The sequence below is a fragment of the Arabidopsis thaliana genome, chromosome 3, assembly GCF_000001735.4.
Source record: "Arabidopsis thaliana chromosome 3, partial sequence".
In the NCBI taxonomy this organism is placed as follows: domain Eukaryota; kingdom Viridiplantae; phylum Streptophyta; class Magnoliopsida; order Brassicales; family Brassicaceae; genus Arabidopsis; species Arabidopsis thaliana.
The window spans coordinates 18,618,900-18,637,530 of NC_003074.8; the positions used below are offsets into that span (position 1 = coordinate 18,618,900).

Consider the following 18,631-nt stretch of genomic DNA (forward strand, 5'->3'; position numbering starts at 1 on the left):
ATTTCTTTTATTTTTTTAAAGAAGTGTTTATTTGGGAATCCATTTTTTCTTGAATTATTTGTTATATTTATATAAACGCAACGTATCAAAATGGAATGGTGGAAACTTTAAAATTCAATTTTCTTTAGGTTCTTAATTACTCGATTATGATTAAGTTAGTAAGCTGGAAACAACTTGGTTTGACGTCCATCGCTAATTCGCTATTTATGGATTTAATTGTAATTCATTATACACTAGTTTTTCCCCAAAGAGTGTATAGCTTTGTGAAACAAACCAAAAGTATAGCTTGATATTTTGAAAACAGAAATTAGCTGCAATAGTTTATGTAAAAAAGATATTAAAATATATAAACGATGATGTGTGAGGAGGTTGTTGTATGTCTAAGTAGGAGAGTTTTGGTCATTGCGAGAGACACAAGATCTAATTACAGACCAAAAGTCTCTATCCCTTATTGCTTTGGTTTAGTTCTTAAGGAAACAGACCAAAACAACGAGATACACACACGCACAGATTAAACATGAAAACAATTTATTATTTTATATAAAATAACAATTAAAAATCATTTCGCTGTCTTTGACTACCCATTGGATTGGGACATTGATAAGTATACATTATATAACTTATGTTCGTAAATTTTGAGGAAAAACAAACTCCGAAGAATACGTATTACAAGTTGCAGGGGAATTAAAAAAAGGAGTTAGTTCATAATCCCTTATTACTTTAAGACAAAATAAAACATATATTAGTTTGTATAATAATTATCAAGGGGAAAATTATACTTTCTACCACAATTCTAATCAAGTGAATCCAAATTTATTTGAATAAATACTATTATTGGTCATCTTTTAGTTACAACTTACAACAAATGAAAATCTAACAATTGCGATGATAATCAATCTAATTTTTTTTTTTCTTTCTCTTTTGTTCCTAATCACTTTATTGATAAGCTCCATTTTGATTCTCCTCACCATGTTTGCCTTTGGGCTAAAGTGCTTACCCTACTGGAGTATTGGTGGTCCTCATGAAAGACGTTAATAAGAACCCAATTATTAAATGTCGCTTATTCTGTTGAGAAAAAAAAAACAAGGTTTGGCCCATTCAAAATTTTGAGGTCAAAACCCAAAACACCTTGCCACTTGCCAAGCCCAATGCTACCCCTCCGATAAATGTAATCGCATAAATATTATTTTGTATGCCGATGGTTAAGAGATGATATTAATGCGTTGAGAAAGAACAAATGTGATATTAATGCGTGGAGAAGAACAAATGTGAACGTACGATGTCATTTTCTTTGTACCAATACAAAATTTATACAACTACGATCCAATTTTGTTAGGTATAATTTGCAAAACAAGCTATGCTTCTATCTCGTGTTCGTGTTTATTTTCATCTTGTCATTGTCTACTTATAGTCTTATATGTTATATTGTCTACCACAACAAATCATATCATATGAACACGTTACACATGGACGGTTTCGAAATACACATTAAGGGCCGATCGTTTCTTAATCTTTTGAGTTCTTTTATGTATATAATTCACTAAAATCGAGTTCATTTCATAATATCATAAAAAAATCATCCAACACATAATATACATACACACGCGTGCCACAAGATTAAACATATTTCAAAACTTTTCAGAATAATAACTGACACAGCTAGATGCTCTGCTCCGTAACACAAAAACACACACACAAAATGACACTCTTCTTCTTCTACTCTCTTCTCTTCCTTCTCCTCCTCCTCCGTATCTCCACCGCCTCTCTCCCGGCGACGAACTACTTCGACTCCTTCTTACCATCCGACGCCGTCGCACTTCTCTCCTTCAAATCCACCGCTGATCTCGACAACAAGCTTCTATACTCTCTCACCGAGCCTTACGACTACTGTCAATGGCGCGGCGTCGATTGCTCTCAAGATCGCGTCGTTCGTCTTATCCTCGACGGTGTTGGTCTCCGGGGAAGTTTCTCACCGGAGACTCTTAGTCGTCTTGATCAGCTTCGTGTTCTTAGCCTTGAGAATAACTCAATCTCGGGTTCGATTCCTGATCTATCTCCTCTCGTCAATCTCAAAACCCTAACCCTAAGCAAGAATGGTTTCTCCGGTACTCTTTCTTCTTCAATTCTCTCTCTTCGTCGGTTAACAGAACTTGATCTATCGTTTAACAACTTCTCCGGTGAGATTCCGTCGGGGATCAATGCTCTGAGTCGACTCAGTTCTTTAAATCTCGAGTTTAATCGACTTAACGGAACTCTCCCGCCGTTAAATCTTTCTTCTCTGATTTCATTTAACGTTTCCAGTAACAACCTCACCGGTTTAGTTCCGTTAACAAAGACTCTGTTACGATTCAACGCGTCTTCGTTTTCGTCAAACCCTGGACTCTGCGGTGAGATCATTAACCGATCTTGCGGTTTACATTCTTCTTCTCCGTTCTTTGGTTCACCTAAACCAAACACCACGTCATCAACATCTTCTGCTTCTTCGTCTGAAGCACCGGTTATTCAAAGTGAACAGAACGGTGAAGCAGCGATGATTGTTCCACCGGTGGTTAAAAAGGTTAAAAACGGTTGGTTAGTTCTTGGTTTCACCATTGGTCTCGCTTCTTTGATAGTTCTAGGTCTCTGCCTCGTCGTGTTCTCGTTGTTTATAAAAAACCGGAGAGAAGACTACGATGACGTGATAATTACGCAACCTAAGCGAGAAGAAGAAAACAAAGAAATCAAGATCCAATTTCAAACCACTGCGCCGTCGTCGAAAAAGCGAATCCCAAGAAACGGAGATTTGATATTCTGCGGCGAAGGAGGAGGAGGAGGAGAAGCAATGTACACAGTTGACCAGTTGATGAGAGCTTCAGCAGAGCTTTTAGGAAGAGGATCAGTAGGTACAACGTATAAAGCGGTGATGGTTAATCAAATGATCGTGACGGTGAAGAGATTTGCTCCGTCGAAAACAGCGATTACTAGTGATTTAGAGTTTGAGAATCAGATGGAGATAGTTGGTGGACTTAAGCATCCGAATCTTGTTCCGGTTAAAGCTTATTTCCAGTCAAATGGAGAGAGACTTGTCATCTATGAGTACCAACCTAATGGAAGTCTCTTCAATCTTATTCATGGTAATGTTCTTCATCTTCTTCTCCTCTGTTTCTTTTTCTCTTGGGAACGTTAGGGTTTTAGTTGAAGTCACTGAGTCACGTAAGAGTTGTTGCTTTTTTAGGTCTAGTTAATTAAGTAATTATTATGTTGGTCTCGATCATATTGAGGTGATACTATGATAGAGACCATTGTCTCCATTATAAAGCTGAAACCTTTGTCTCGTTGATGGGTTTTGGTGCAGCTTTTATTATTTTGAAGGAACTCTAGACTTGACCACATAGAGACAATGACGGAGTTTATGATTAAAATATGTTTTGTCTTTTTCTTTGTTGAACAACTGTAGATATAAGACAGAGAATCTGTTAGGAATCTGTGCTATTTTCACGTGAAACTCTAGTCATTTGTCAGGAATTTGGTGTGTTTTGTCTTAGGACTTGAGCTAGAGTGGCTTCTTGGTTGCATATTACTCGTTTATGATTGGAAGTGTATATAAACAAACATCCATTACTAAACTTATCATCTGAATCATCATAGTAAAAGAGTCTTTTCTTTTTTATCTTGTGGTTATTGATATGAATAGACTAACTAATGACTCTGTTTTATCCCTTGATCTCTCAATTACGTTTTCATAAAATCCAGGTTCGAGAACATCAAAGGCAAAGCCATTACATTGGACATCATGTTTGAAGATAGCAGAAGATGTAGCTCAAGCATTACATTACATTCACCAATCATCAGCCAAATTCCATGGAAACCTTAAGTCCACTAACATCCTCCTTGGTCACGACTTTGAAGCTTGTGTCACAGATTATTGTTTAAGTGTCTTAACAGACTCATCTGTTCCTCCCAATGACCCGGACATCTCTTCCTATAAAGCACCAGAGATAAGGAAATCAACAGATAGTCGTCCCACGTCGAAATGCGATGTTTACTCGTTCGGGGTCTTCCTCTTAGAGCTATTGACCGGTAAAACCGCTTCGAGGCAACCGATTATGGAGCCAAACGATATGTTGGATTGGGTAAGAGCAATGAGGCAAGAAGAAGAAAGGTCAAAGGAAGAGAATGGGCTAGAGATGATGACTCAAACGGCTTGTCTTTGCCGTGTAACATCGCCAGAGCAAAGGCCCACTATGAAAGAAGTGATCAAAATGATTCAAGAGATTAAGGGGAGTGTTGTGATGACTGAAGAGAACGAAAAATTCCTCTGATCAAGTATGTGTTTATGAGGGTTAACTGGTTAAGTTGGGAGAAAGAAAAAGAGTATTAAAAGTGTAAATTTTCTTAGCATTGGAATTTTCTTAATATCGACGGATTTTCGTAATAAAAGTATAACAATATTGAATCTGTTGACAGAGAAAAAAAAAGGCTCTTGTATATACATACAGCTTTAAGCACCTTGAAACATTGAGTGTCGGTTCCACGAGTGATCATCCTCATCATCATGATGACTCTTAGACATGACGTGCATAGTGGTCTCATCGTTCTGCTTTATCCACTCAGAGAGTTTCCATGGTTTCTGCCATTTCCATTTAAACTGAAGCAGCCATTGATGGTGACTTCTTTTCCACTTCCATAGCTTGCCACTCTGTCCCATTTTCTTCATTGCTTTCATCTTCCTCGTCTCTTCTAATAAAGCTTCTGATTCTCTCACCGAGATATTGACTATACCCGGCCCAGTGTATTTGAGATGCTTTGTTGCTCGATGATAAGTAGAAGATGGAGATGATGGGTCGTCACTAGCGTTATTATCTCCATAGTGCTTTGATGAGCTTCTTGAACTTCCCTGCAACAAGTGAAATTTTGCATACGTTTTTAAGGAGAAATTCCCAATAAAGAATTTTGGATCTTAGTGTGGAAATATGGATTAAATTTAAAAACCGAGTATGATGATGATGTTGAAGCCAGCGCAATGGACACTGTTTGCTCCCTTGTCTTTTTCTCTTTAAGGATTTCTCGGTTCTGGACTTCGGTTAGTTGTAATAAGCAGAGGAGGTCATTGAGCTGTTCCTTCTTCTCTTTGATGTCTCTGTCTTTCTCCCAGATTTTGGACCTGTTTGATGTTTAAAGCAAGACCAAATCAATCTTCCATTTCATCCCAAAGTTTGTATTTTTACTGAGTTTATTCGGGTGTAATAGTTGTTACCTTGCTTCAGCAGTGGAATCAAACACATATTGAAGCAAATACTTGGCATCAGTCATGGACTGAATGTGGTTCCACCGAGGCTTAGCATGTAGGCTATGCTCTCTTTCCTCTGCTTCTGAGAGCTGAGAGCCCATGGCTGTGAGAGCATTTGAGGAAACATCCAACATACTCTCAAGAGAAGCTATTCTCTCCAATCTTGTGTTTGGTGATAAAAATCTGACGCATACACAAAAATAAACAGGTCATAAAGTGAAATAGTCCACTCCCAAACAACTTCATAGTTTACACTACTGAGTCGTTTAAAGTATATTGTTGTACCTGAACTGTCCATTTTTCTCTTGATGGGAATTTGAAGGAAACTCCATCTCTTGTCTCAACGATGTTAACTCTACAGCCAGTGCAGCTCGTCTATATGCAATCAGAGTGGCTTATTGATTAGAAAGAAATTTGCAGATAACAAACATGACTGAAACAGATTTTTGAAGACGCACACTTGAATTTGCTTTTCATATTGAAAACGAACTTGATGTACTTTTGCCATAACCTCTAGCTCGTTATCCAGCCATTTCCGAAGAGATTTTTCATTCGTCTGCAAAGAGTAAGAATTTGTTACAGTTGATACTTGTTGCAAATTCATAACTGAATTAGGAATTCTTATCACCTGTCGACTTGGTGGTTGGCCATTGGCAATCACTGGAAAAGAAAGCAAAGGATTATGATCGAAACAAGAACAAAATAAAGTGTGTTTCGGAAAACTAGTTACCTGATATATCATGAGGTGAAGACTTGCGGGCTTCTAGCAGCTCTTTAAGTCTTTTGGTAGCCATTGCTGCTTCTTCTGTTTTTCTCTGAAGAACCTGCAAGACATTAAGATGCATTTTCTCTTGAGACTCTTATGTTTCTCTCAAGCGGGAAAAAAGACAATTATATCATAAGAATCTTTACCATTTTCTGACGTCGATTGAGAGCTTCGAGTTTGAGTCTTTCATGCTCAGTTTTTCTTCCTTCTTTCTTAAGCTACCCAAAAAACAATTAAAAAGTGTAACATGAGATCAGTTCAACTAAAAAAATTCAACGGACAATAAAGAGGTGATGAAGATAGAGATAAAGTACCTGCAACAACTCCTTCTCTTGAGAAGCTTTCCACTGCCGGAATTGTTCAGCTTCTTGTTTCATCTTCTGTTGTAGTTGAACCTGGATAAAAGAAAAAAAAACAGAACAAAAGTCAAAATGTAGATCTAGATTATGTGATATAGTAATATAGAAAAATTTCGATAGCACACGCAACCTTTTGAGCCTTGATGCATTGTATTTCAGTTTTCAAACGCTTTGCTGCATCTTCACTTTTTTGCTTTTGTTTTAAGACCTCAACTTGATTTTCTTGTTTCTTCTTAAGATTTAAAATCTGTGTCTCAAGTGCTTTTAATTTGTGTGCATGGTTATCTCTTGCAACTTGTGCTTGTCTATCAGAGCTAGCTGCAAGTTCCTCAACTTCAGCCAACAACATATCTCTCTCATCCTGTAGATGTTACTCATGACTCGGGTATTAGAAACATACATAAAATATCAACAAGAAAAATTAGAATGTTAGTTTCACCTGTACAGTTCTTTTCTCTTTCTCAAGTTCCATCATTTTTTTTTCGAAATGTTGTCTGATAGTTTCAGTTCCAATCCCACATACTCTCATCTCGGACTGCATATATTAAATCATAAGATTTTCAAAATAATCCAATCTTAGTCATTAGGCACAGAAATTTTCAATTGAGTATTGACTATACCTCTTTCTCCTCAAGACGTTTACTTAGTTCATTTAGTTCCTTGCCCATGCTATTCTGCCTAAGTGCATGTTCCCACTCTTCTGCTGCACCAATATCTTCAGAAATTCCACCTTGAATCAGGATATTTCAGGCTAAAAGTAAGGGAGAATGCAGAATGCATTTCATAGAATAAGTTTCTTGAGAAGACAGTGACCAAAACCTGATGTTGCTTCACTCATTTCATAATCTGAATCCATGCTTTCGAAACCCCTTTTAAGGCCATCATCTTTTGAAAAAATTACACCATCTTCCTGAGGTAGAACAACTCTTGTTTTCAGCAGTGAAGAAATGTGCCAAATAAATCTATTGTGGTTGCCTAATGTATACAGAAATTACCTGTGCATCAATATTGCAATAATCAAGAGTCACTCTCTTGCTGCGATAGATGTGAAGTTCTCGAGAAAGCTCTTCATTGGCAGACTCTAGTTTCATGATTTTCTCTCGCATTACCTTTAAAATTGAAATCTATACTATTATTGATGAGAAGTTTATAAACCTTTTGAAGAATATCAGCAGAAGTTATATACCTGCACTTCCTCTGATGAGGTTGCCCCACGAGCACAAAGTGTAGCTTGTAGATATTGTAGCTCTTGACGCATCTTTTGCATCTCAGAACATATTAAGTCTTTATTGGCCTGTGCACCCAAATAAAGAAGCCTTTCCTGTTAGTGCTCCGAAGTGAACAATCTTAGTCCTGTTTTAATCTATTTTTTGGCCTCATGTACTTTTTGTGTTAGCTGATAGCCTGATAGTGGAGTTCTGTATGCAGAAAAATTGAAAGCTCATCTAAGATAGTTCCTTGGTACTTACAACAGGTTTGTTCTGGATATTCCGAGCACGATTTGCATACTTGAGCGTGTTAAGAGTTTCCTCAGCATTGATGTCAGCAGGACTGATGCAAGCTACAAGAATAACACAAACACAGAGAGAAGTTGAATCTGTGAACTGATAAGAGATTTCCAGGGGATTACCTCATACAACTAAGAAGTTTACCTATCATGACTGTTTTACTATTTCCACCAAGAGAATCCTGCAGTAATGTAAAGGACATCTTTAATGGAAAATTTGTCACATGAATCATATGTATGTATAGTTAAATGCCAGTAAAGATACTACAGTGTTACAAATCATATGTATAGTTATAATATGTACAGTGTTACACATATCAGGATGTAGAAGTGCAAAGATAGAAATGAACCTGCAATAACCGAGTAAGTTTACTATCACGGTATGGAACATGTGCACCTTCTTTTCGCCTTTTCTCATCCCCAAGCGCACTGATAACATTACCAAGTGCAAGAAGTCCCCTATTGATGTGAATTCCTGTTTCAGAGAAGAAAGAAGAATGTCAGTTAACGTTCTCAAGAGGATTAAAAATAGGATGCTTAGTTTTTCCAACCTTCTTTTAATCGAACACCGCCTGAACCTGTTCGTTTAGCTCTTTCAGATCCAGCAAGATCTACCAAGTGAAGCTTGGCACAACAATATTCCTCACCCATATCTTCATCTACGGTGTCTTTAACCACTGAGATTGAAGATATCTTGCGCATTTGTTCTAAGGTAATCGTGAAGATGGCATGTGACCGACTGTATAAGAAGAATATAACTACATTTTACTACTGGCTAAGCATCATTAATGGTAACTTTAAAGCTATGTCTTGCTTCTTATGGAGCATGGGTATAGAGATACACACCTCGACTCATTATTCATATTGGTGCTCCCAGTTGCCCTGGTTAGAGATCCTTGCTCTAGGCAGGAAGCCATTTCTTCTTTAGTAGCTATGGGAACTTCAGTTGCACCGGATAGTGTTATAACCCCGTTTGGTGATTCACGAATCTGCACCGGTGACTTACTAAGAACAACCTTCCCAGGGGTTCCATTGGCTAGTCTGTTAAACGGCACACTACTATCCAGCAAATCCAGAACTTCTTCTTTTAAAATCTACAGATTAAGATTTCAGTTAATATCCATACAACTATAAATCTAGACAAATTAATCTAGCAACCAACCTCGATGAAAGAGACATGTAACTGGAACCCCATTTGGTGCTTTACTGAATCAATTTTGTTGAACAAAGCACTCATAACTTGAGGAATCAGCCCATTTTTTGTACCATCTTTAATACCAGTCCCCATAGTGTATGTCTTTCCAGATCCTGTCTGCATCATTTATGTAACTCAAATAGAAGAAAACACAAGCAGCTAAAACCAAACTTTTTTTTATGTACCTGACCATAAGCCAAGACAGTAGCATTGTATCCATGAAACAAACCATCAACAAGAGGAGCAACACATTCTTCAAACATCAAAGAAGATGGAGAACCATTACTTCCATATACATGATCAAATGTAAATGGATGTGTTCCCATTTGCACCTATGCACCATCAACAACAAAACAAACAAGAACCTTCTATTATCAACCCATAATAATACAGACAATTGCATTATTTATTTATTTATATATGATGTAAAAAATAAAAACAATTGACACTGTTTTATAAGAAGAAATAAAATTAAATGAGTGTGTCAGAGTTAGAACAGAGATTTGATCCGGATCCAGGAATAGCGTGAACAACGACGAACGCATTTAAACACCATCGGAGAAGAAACGTAAACGACGGAGAGGAGACGAAACTGACTCCATTCAGAATGGGAAAACTGACCTGAGGAGTTACCGGAGAAACAGAAACGCATTCCCTACAACCTTGAGTTACTTCATCTCCGATCAAAGGACGAACGTTAACCGCTACTTTAACACAACAACTCTCCGACGACAACGACGACGGAGGAGAAGAAGAAGAAGAGGACGATAAGGAAGAATGTGATTCCATCGAGGAATCTCCTTTTCTTCGACGAGTATGAGAAGAAAAGTTGAATCAGAGTCTCAATTTCGTCTTGTTCCTCGGGAGAAGAAAAAGTGAAGAAGAAGCTTTACTCTCTTCACTGATATCTCTCTGGTTTGGGTATACGAGGTATCTTTATATTTCCTTTTGTGCCCTCCACGAGACTCTAAATTTACTTTTTTTGCCAGCCACGTCAGCTTCTTCTTCTTCTTCTATTGACTTATTCTTATTTAATCCACTGGTCCGTGTGTATTGAAACAAGATCGGATTTATTATTATACAGATCTGTCTACCACACTTTTATTATTCATATAAAATACAGTAATGTTGTTGGTTTTATAGACGAGTTAAATTAATTATGGTGCGTGTAAATGAGACAACTGGGTGTGTAAAGGTCGATAATTCCAAAGTTTTGGTAGTTTCCATCGTCTCTTTAAGTTAACGACAAAAATTATTAAATTACGAAGAGTCAAGACATTCGTTTCTGGTCCTTCTTCTGCGCGGGAAAATCCCAACAGTAAAATACAGATACAGAAATTATATTAAAAACAAAAATCCCAAAGTGTAGGGACCGCAGTACGCTCTATTTGGGCCTTTATTGAGCCCTACCTCACATGTCTATCTGCATTGCAGAATTCATCACTTGGTTTGTATCCGTTTCCTTTATCCATTTTTCGATCTTTTTAGAAGATATACTAAGTATTTTCAGTGGTTTTGGACCTTTTGGCTTTTGATCACTGGACGGAAAGAGAGAAGTCATGAACATAAGAAAATAGTGAAATCATCAAACTATTGTAATTGGTAAAATGAGCTGCATATTATTGAATGTTAGTTTTTCTAATAATGGTCATTGTACGATAAAGTTAACTAACTCTACACATTTCTGCTTAAAACCATGATTAATCATGATAGCTTTGAAAAACGTGGCTATCTTTTCACGTTTTATTTAGTAAGATTTGTTTAGATTGACTCAACTCTTAACATAAATAACTTAAATGACACACGTTTAGTTTCAAAAACTGTAGTAACCCATATCTTTGGTAAAAAGACGAAATAACCTTAATGATTAATTGTAATCAAATTAAAATAAAAAATAAAAAATAAAACAAATCTTTTATATTTTAAAGCACAAGTCACTCCACCAATAAAATTTTGACAAATCAGCAAAACCAAATTATTTTTCAACAGAATTATAAAAGGAAAATTTGCAGATATAACTTAAAAGCATTTATAAATTAACAAACTAACCAATAAAAACAACCTAACAATATAACATATGTAATATATATTATTACAATTTTATCCCCACCACTAACACCACTAACCACCACTACAACCACCGCTGCCGGATAACCACCGCCGCCGGCCAACCACCTCCGCCGCCGGCCAACCACCTCCACCGCCGGACAACCACCTCCGCCGCCGGACAACCACAACCACCGTCGCCGGAAAACCGACGCCGCCGGAATCACCACCATAACGACCATCGCCGGCAACCACCGCCGTTGCCGGAAAACCGCCGCCGCCACCGCCGGACAACCACCGTCACCATCGCCGGACAACCACCGCCGCCGTCGCCGGACAACCACCGTCGCCGGACAACCACTGTCACCATCGCTGGACAACCACCGTCGCCGTCGCCGGATAACCGCCGCCGCCGGAACTACCACCATAACCACCATCGCCGGACAACCACCTCTACCGGAATCACCACCGCCGGAATCACTACCGCCGCCGTCGTCGGAATCACCATCGCCGCCGTCGCCGGAACCACCACCGCCATCTTCGCTGGAACCACCACCACCACCACCTTAGATCATTTTACCTACCCCTTAAGTTACTTACTTAATAATTACATATATAGTGCTATATTCTTAATTTTTCTCTCAAAAAGTATTATTCATGCAAATCACCCATTATAAAATCAAAAAAGAAATCGTGGATAAAAAAGAAAACCAAAACCTATATTACATAATTAAAACAAAAACGAAAATCCAGTTAACTTGAGAACAAACTTTTTTTAAAATAATAATTTTGAACAAAATTTAGATAAAGAAGAATCTTCTTCACATATTTCGTTTTTGATTTTAAAAATATTAAAGAAAAACAATTTAATTTTGATATTGCATATTATAAATTGACTTGTTTTAGCTTACCAATAATATTTTGACATGTATCAATTCACAAATAATTGATTTGATGGTAGGAATAGAAGAAGAAAAAAAACGGTTATGAAAACCCTTGGAGAATTTATCATGACTAATAAAATTCATTAAAATTCAAATATGACAATATTATGTAAAAATCTGCCGACATTAATAAAAGTCTGTCGTGACGTTATGAAAATTTCTTTTTCAAAAAAAAAAAAAAATCTAGTCAAACCGGATTTAACATACAATCAGACCGGAAATAATTTAATTGAGGGCTAGCTAATAAATCTCATATAACAAAAAATTTCGAAATTTTAAAAATAAATCTGTCAAAAAAAGTCTGTTATTACTAAAAAAGTTATTCTAGTCATAAACAAATCGGCCATAACATTGACATGAGTAAATCTGTTATGCTTTGACACTGAAAAACAAAACTGTCATCACTAAAAACAAATCTGTTATCACTATGTGACTGTGTAGTAATTTTATTTTTTAACAAAAATCTGTTGTAAAACACCAAATTTGTTAACAAGTTAATTAAATCTGTGATTACACAAAACAACTTTGTCATGCCTATATAACATTTTTCGAGGTTAACAAATCTGTTATAACACAACAGATTTTTGGGTGCAAATAGAAAATCTGTTGCCACCATAAAGAAAAATCTGTGGTCCGGAAAACAAATCAGTGACAGATTTGGTTTCAACATTCTTACTTTTGAAATTTAAATAAAATCTGTGGAGACTATATGAAACAAATCAGTCACGGTTAAAAAATCTGCGAAAAAAAAAAATCTGGCGTAACATAACACAGTAAAGTCTGTGGTACAAAACAAGTCTGTTGTAAAAAATCTGTGGTTGACCAACAAATCTGTGATCGATAACAAATCCGTCGCAACAAGAGCCACAGATTTACCAAAAACGACGATGGCATTTTCGTAAATAAATGTGGTTTTATTGCCTTGCTGGAATTAAATAGTAATGGCATTTCTGTAATATTGTTTTTCTCTGTAAAGGAAAACAAGGATAATTTAGGTATAATTATTACTCAAATAACTCATATTTTTAGCATTCCTTTTGGGTCATTATGTATAAAATATGGGTTACTCTAGTAAATTTCCCTTTTATTTATCCCCTCGCTAAAACCATTTCCAATGGTTGTTTTTATTTATTCTTGTAAATATAGAAGAAAAAATAGAGATCTGATCTCTATTTTAGAAATAAAAATAGAGATGGGTTAGAGTGAAATAGATGAAAAATAGATTATAAAGATTAAAAAAAAGATGAGTTGGAGATGCCCTAAGTTAAACTTTTAACTACCAAGGCTACCATAGGTGAATTTTAGCCGAAGAATATCCATTTAAAAAAAAGTAGAATTGAAATTTTATTTTAATTGGAAGTTCCTTGAGGTTAAAGAAATAAAATTCCTCCGTTAAATTAAATAGAAAATATAGAAAATCAAATTTCTCTGATTTTAAAAAAATTAAAAAAAAACAAAAAAAATCAAAAACAACCCTGAAATTTTGAAAAGCCCAGCATAAAGGCCCAGTATAAACAAACGAAGACCCAAATCTTTAACAAAGGGCAAACGAGACGGCCTCCCATATCGGAAAAAAAAATCATATTGTATATAGAATAAAGCAAATCAACAGAGTTAGATATAAACAATTTTTAATCTTTCTCCAGCCTCTACTTTTCAATTTGTCTCCCTCTAAATCTATGCAATTTACGGTCAAAATTTGAGAGTGCAACAAAACAAAAAGAGTAATTTTTTCTTGTACACAAATAACGTTAAATTGTTCGGTTAGGTTTCTGGTTTTTGAGTTTTTCTATTCATCTAGTCATCCACCGTCAAAATAAAAAACGGCGACAAAACAGAGCATGAGCATCTTTTCCTGTAAACGTTAACCAAACAAGTAGTACTACTACTATTGTTAACACGACAAAAACACAACCATTGGTCAATCCTTTGTAATTATTATAACATAATGGAAATGAGCCGCCCTCGTGTATAATAATCCGAACGTAACACACAAGTCCCGGAATGGAATCCACAACAATAAAAGGCAATACCGAAACTACCCTTGATATTATCTTTGTAGAGAAGCTTCCAAAGATGGACAAAAGGTTTACGTGAATAGTAGAGAGGGACAAGTTGGGCAATATGGGAATACGTATCATCATTTACGTAAACACGTAAAAGTCAATTAGTAACGGTATCCAGCCACCGACTACATACCGACCATGAGTCCCATTATATGTCCTCAATCCTCATCAATCTCCTTGTTTATATATATAGACGCGTATACGTAGGCATATATGTCATGTAATACGTTATACACATCTATCGAATAAACATATTATACGTAAAAATCGACCATTCCATGTTTTTTGGTTATAGTTTAAATAAAAACATAACTTTTATGATGTTATCGTTTACTCACAAACAAACAAAATCAAACTCTCAATAATACGATGATTATTCCATCATTATACAAAGTCATATACGTTATCTTGTTATATTTTGATTTGCTCTTCATTGGTAAATATCTGAAAAAAATATCGGGTGAATAAACTATATTATTTTTATTATCATTTTATTATTCAAATAAATTTAAATTAACTAATTAGATTATGTCAAAATATGTTTGTCAGAATATCTCAGAGGTTTTAGGCAGAGAAACGTTCTCTTTTTCCTTCCTTTTCTATTTTTTATTATTATTTTAATTATAAAAAACAATGAGAGATACCATTAATGAATCCAAAAAAAAATCTATCTATATATGTATTTATAAATACTTGAAAATATTGGATCCTATATTCAATTATATTGTTCTAAAAAAGGACGAGTATGGTATCTCCACTCCGCGACTTTTCTCTAGCTTATCACAAACGTAATTTTCTCATCCTCTATATCTTTAACCCAATTTTAGTTTTATACTATAGTCTATATAGTTTCATGTTTTTTTTATATATAGTTTCACGTTTTTAATAATAACTAAATTTTAATCCGCGGTACACCGCGAGAACAATTTATTTTTAAAAGTTAGTATACATAAAAGTTTGCAAATTGTATCTATCTATAAATATTTTTATTTTATAGTTTACAATTGTTATTAAGTAACGTCCTGCCAAACCCGTCCCGCCAACCCGTCCCATAAAAAAATCATTTATTTTATTAATGTTAATCTTATTTATGATATGTTTATGAATTATTGTTTAAATATTTTGTAATTTTGTAATAATTAAATGTTATCAAATATCTCTGCGGTTTGATGATTATAATTGAATTGTTATAGTCATGGAGAAAAATATATCAAAAATGATAATTTTGTAGTAAATAAATGATATTAAATATTTTGGAAGTTTTATTTTAGTAACTAATCGTGTAGTTAATGTGGAGAGATTTAAGGAAGATTGTTAAATGTCAAATATTTAATTCGAAGATTTTTTTTCTAATTATCAAAAACAAACATTAAAATCCAGTGATAGTTATTGTAAATAAGTCCTAACTATATGATTTATTTCACAAAATGGCTGCAAAAATTTCAAGTTTCCAACTATAATTCGAAGTCGGCATGGACTTTTGGAATTTTCTCCTCTACCTACAACTGCAACCTCGGTCTCTTTCTCTCTTCACATATATAAGAGAGTCCCTTGATCAAGAAACCAGATAATTTCCCCAAACACAATTCTAAAGTCCTCCTCTCGGAAAGTAAGAGACTCAACTTCCGAGCCGCCATGGACGCCGGAGTAGCAGTAAAAGCTGACGTGGCAGTCAAAATGAAGAGAGAAAGACCATTCAAAGGGATCAGAATGAGAAAATGGGGGAAATGGGTTGCGGAGATTCGAGAACCCAACAAGCGTTCAAGACTTTGGCTCGGCTCTTACTCTACTCCCGAAGCGGCGGCGCGTGCATACGACACGGCTGTCTTTTACCTCAGAGGACCAACTGCTACGCTCAACTTCCCGGAGCTTCTGCCGTGTACCTCCGCCGAGGATATGTCAGCGGCAACGATCAGGAAAAAGGCGACGGAGGTGGGAGCTCAAGTAGATGCGATAGGGGCGACGGTGGTGCAGAACAACAAACGCCGCCGCGTTTTTAGTCAAAAGCGTGACTTTGGCGGCGGGTTATTAGAGCTTGTTGACTTGAACAAGTTACCTGACCCGGAAAATCTCGATGATGATTTGGTGGGAAAATAGACTGAAAAATAATAATAAAATATCTTACAATGGTGGCTGTAGCTATCGTACGCGGAATGCTTGGGCTTGTGTTATATGACTACGTGGTTACGGAAAGATTCCTCTGTTTCGTCATTGTATTAAAATTTAATCCCACAAGTCAAACATACTGTACATTATTCTTAATTTAGTATTTTCTTATTAATATCTATCATTTGTTTGGTGAACACCAGAATATTAGACTATTAATGTAACGAGTTTTTAATATTTCGATCATAATAACACCAAGCTAGTTAAAGGTTAATATCTTGTTACGAAGTCTTGAGTAAGTTCAATTGTCATATATATGTAACGGAAGAGGTTCGTTCGGGTCCCAAGTGAAGTGGATCAAAGGTGACTTCACATGAGAACACCAAAAATGGCAGGAGGAGAGGTAGTTTTAGTTTGATATTTTTTTCTTTAAAGATTTTTGAAATCTTGTTCCTTAGTCCTAGTTATTTTAACGAGAAGCCTCTCCGATGAATTCATAGTAATTTTGATCGTGAGTTTTTGTACATATATATTCATAGTAAATTTTAATGTATTTAGAAGCTAAGTTTTTTTTTATCATTACGATATTACGAAATATATGTCGTAAAGTGATAGATTGACAATGAAAGAATGAAGACAAAATATTTAAATCCTTACGGACATAATTGGATAGGATTTTCCTTCTGCTTTTTGGCATGTGGTGGGCAGTGGGCACTACTATTTTAGATTGGTCGTTTTTCCTTCACAACTTCACTTGGAACACCAAAAATGGCAGGAGGAGGGGTAGTTTTAGTCTCCTCGAGCATTGTTCGGCCAGTAAACAGCAGCCAATCTGGTCGAACTAAGATCCATCTTACTCCATTTGATCTAAGTCTTCTTCAATTCGATTATCCTCAAAGAGGTCTTCTCTTCTCCAAACCCGACTCAGATTTCCATCTCATCATCTCTCGACTAAAAGACTCTCTCTCACTCGCCTTGGAGATCTACTTCCCTTTCGCGGGTCGTCTCGTCAAAACAGAGAATCTTGAAGACGATACGGTGTCATTTTTCATAGACTGTGATGGCTCTGGCGCTAGATTTCTCCACACCGAAGCAAAATCTGTCTCCGTGAGTGATATTCTTCAGCCTGATGGTTCTGTTCCTGATTTCTTGAAGTACTTCTTTCCCGCCGACGATTTCAAGAGCTGTGATGGTGTCTCGTTGCCCTTGCTTGTTATACAAGTTACCGAGATGAAGGACGGAGTTTTCATCAGTTTCTGTTACAACCACATGGTGGCAGACGGTGTTTCCATGTGGAGTTTTTTCGATACTTGGTCCAAGATTTGCTCAACAGGTTCATGTTTCAATTACAAGCCTCTTGTTCTCAAAGGGTGGTTCCTTGAGGGGATCGATTACCCAATCCATGTTCCAGTTTCAGAGGCAGAGAGGTCACCACCAAGCCGTGAACCTTCTTCCGTGCCCATTACGAAAGAATGGATTTTTCACTTCACAAAGAAGAATATTTCAGATCTCAAAGCTAAAGCCAACAGCGAGATTGCCTCCAGTAGTGACCTAGAAGTTTCATCTCTTCAAGCGGTTTCGGCACATATGTGGCGATCAATCATCAGACACAGTGGTGTGAGCCGAGAACAAAAGACACATTGCAGACTAGTGGTGGACTTGAGGCAAAGAGTAAATCCACCGCTTGAGAAAGATTGTTTTGGGAATATGGTCTATCTTTCATCAGCCATAACCACCGTGGAAGAGCTCTTGGATCGTGGTTTGGGTGAGGCTGCTTTGCAAATAAGAAAATTAGTTAGCTCGCAAACGAATGAAACTTGTAAAAGTTTTGCAGAAGATTGGGTTAGAAATATTAAGAACCTAAATTCAGGCATTGGCAGTAAAGTAGGTAATACTATAGTTATCGCAAGCTCTCCGCGGTTCGAGGTGTACAACAAAGATTTCGGTTGGGGCAAACCTATTGCAATTCGAGCTGGACCATCCAATAGTATCAATGGCAAGCTTTCAGTTTTTCAGGGAATCAGTGAAGGAAGTATTGATGTTCAAGCAATCCTATGGGGTGATGTAATAGTGAAACTACTAGCTGATTTGGAATTTTTAGAGCATGTAACTATTGCATGATTGTTTCAGTTGGGAAATAAAAATGATAACAAGGACATTGTCTTTGGCTTCGAGTGACTGTCTATTTTCTCTTTGAAATGTATTCTATTGATCCCCAAGCACAAATAAAGTGTATAGAGCTGAAACAAAACAAAACTGTGATAAGTAAGCTTTAGGAGAGACACATCTTTGAGTTCAGCGACCAAAAGAAAATACCTCATTCACTCATTGGGCACTTCAAATCAGAAACATAAAATGGGCCATTATCATGTC

At 36.3% G+C, this 18,631-nt stretch overlaps 5 protein-coding genes across 9 annotated transcripts; 3 read left to right on the top strand and 2 right to left on the bottom strand.

Annotated features, from left to right (window-relative positions):
- Positions 1–1,550: 1,550 nt before the first annotated feature.
- Positions 1,551–4,352, top strand: AT3G50230 (Leucine-rich repeat protein kinase family protein; the record flags this gene model as incomplete). Of its 2 annotated transcripts, none has more annotated exons than NM_001339460.1 (2): positions 1,551–3,113; positions 3,733–4,301. In NM_001339460.1, the coding sequence occupies 2 exons, from the start codon at positions 1,664–1,666 to the stop codon at positions 4,299–4,301; spliced, it is 2,019 nt and encodes a 672-aa protein (NP_001326721.1). The 2 variants fall into 2 exon arrangements, with proteins under 2 accessions (NP_001326721.1, NP_190592.1); NM_114883.2 differs by having other exon boundaries at positions 1,700–3,113; positions 3,733–4,352.
- A 2-nt stretch (positions 4,353–4,354) lies between these two features.
- Positions 4,355–10,015, bottom strand: KICP-02 (ATP binding microtubule motor family protein). Of its 4 annotated transcripts, none has more exons than NM_001339463.1 (23): positions 9,718–10,015; positions 9,282–9,428; positions 9,064–9,213; positions 8,748–8,995; positions 8,453–8,640; positions 8,252–8,376; positions 8,047–8,083; positions 7,864–7,955; positions 7,581–7,688; positions 7,390–7,503; positions 7,214–7,304; positions 7,015–7,109; positions 6,834–6,929; positions 6,525–6,755; positions 6,350–6,430; positions 6,182–6,253; positions 6,000–6,093; positions 5,898–5,929; positions 5,728–5,825; positions 5,555–5,644; positions 5,237–5,452; positions 4,972–5,143; positions 4,355–4,876 (listed from the first exon to the last, which is right to left on the bottom strand). In NM_001339463.1, exons 1-23 carry the CDS (start codon positions 9,883–9,885, stop codon positions 4,481–4,483), a joined length of 3,141 nt encoding a protein of 1,046 aa, NP_001326508.1. In that variant the 5' UTR covers positions 9,886–10,015; the 3' UTR covers positions 4,355–4,480. The 4 variants fall into 4 exon arrangements, with proteins under 4 accessions (NP_001326508.1, NP_001326509.1, NP_001326510.1 ...); NM_114884.5 differs by having other exon boundaries at positions 4,363–4,876; positions 7,015–7,124; NM_001339461.1 differs by having other exon boundaries at positions 4,355–5,143; positions 7,015–7,124.
- Positions 10,016–11,132: 1,117 nt separating this feature from the next.
- On the bottom strand, positions 11,133–11,579 carry AT3G50250 (uncharacterized protein; the record flags this gene model as incomplete). The annotated part of the gene is made up of 1 exon (NM_114885.1): positions 11,133–11,579. One exon carries the CDS (start codon positions 11,577–11,579, stop codon positions 11,133–11,135), a length of 447 nt encoding a protein of 148 aa, NP_190594.1.
- A 4,067-nt stretch (positions 11,580–15,646) lies between these two features.
- CEJ1 (cooperatively regulated by ethylene and jasmonate 1) lies at positions 15,647–16,615 on the top strand. The gene has a single exon (NM_114886.3). It carries the CDS (start codon positions 15,788–15,790, stop codon positions 16,247–16,249), a length of 462 nt encoding a protein of 153 aa, NP_190595.1. The 5' UTR covers positions 15,647–15,787; the 3' UTR covers positions 16,250–16,615.
- Positions 16,616–16,858: 243 nt separating this feature from the next.
- AT3G50270 (HXXXD-type acyl-transferase family protein) lies at positions 16,859–18,569 on the top strand. The gene has a single exon (NM_114887.3). It carries the CDS (start codon positions 17,027–17,029, stop codon positions 18,377–18,379), a length of 1,353 nt encoding a protein of 450 aa, NP_190596.1. The 5' UTR covers positions 16,859–17,026; the 3' UTR covers positions 18,380–18,569.
- The last annotated feature ends 62 nt before the right edge of the window (positions 18,570–18,631 follow it).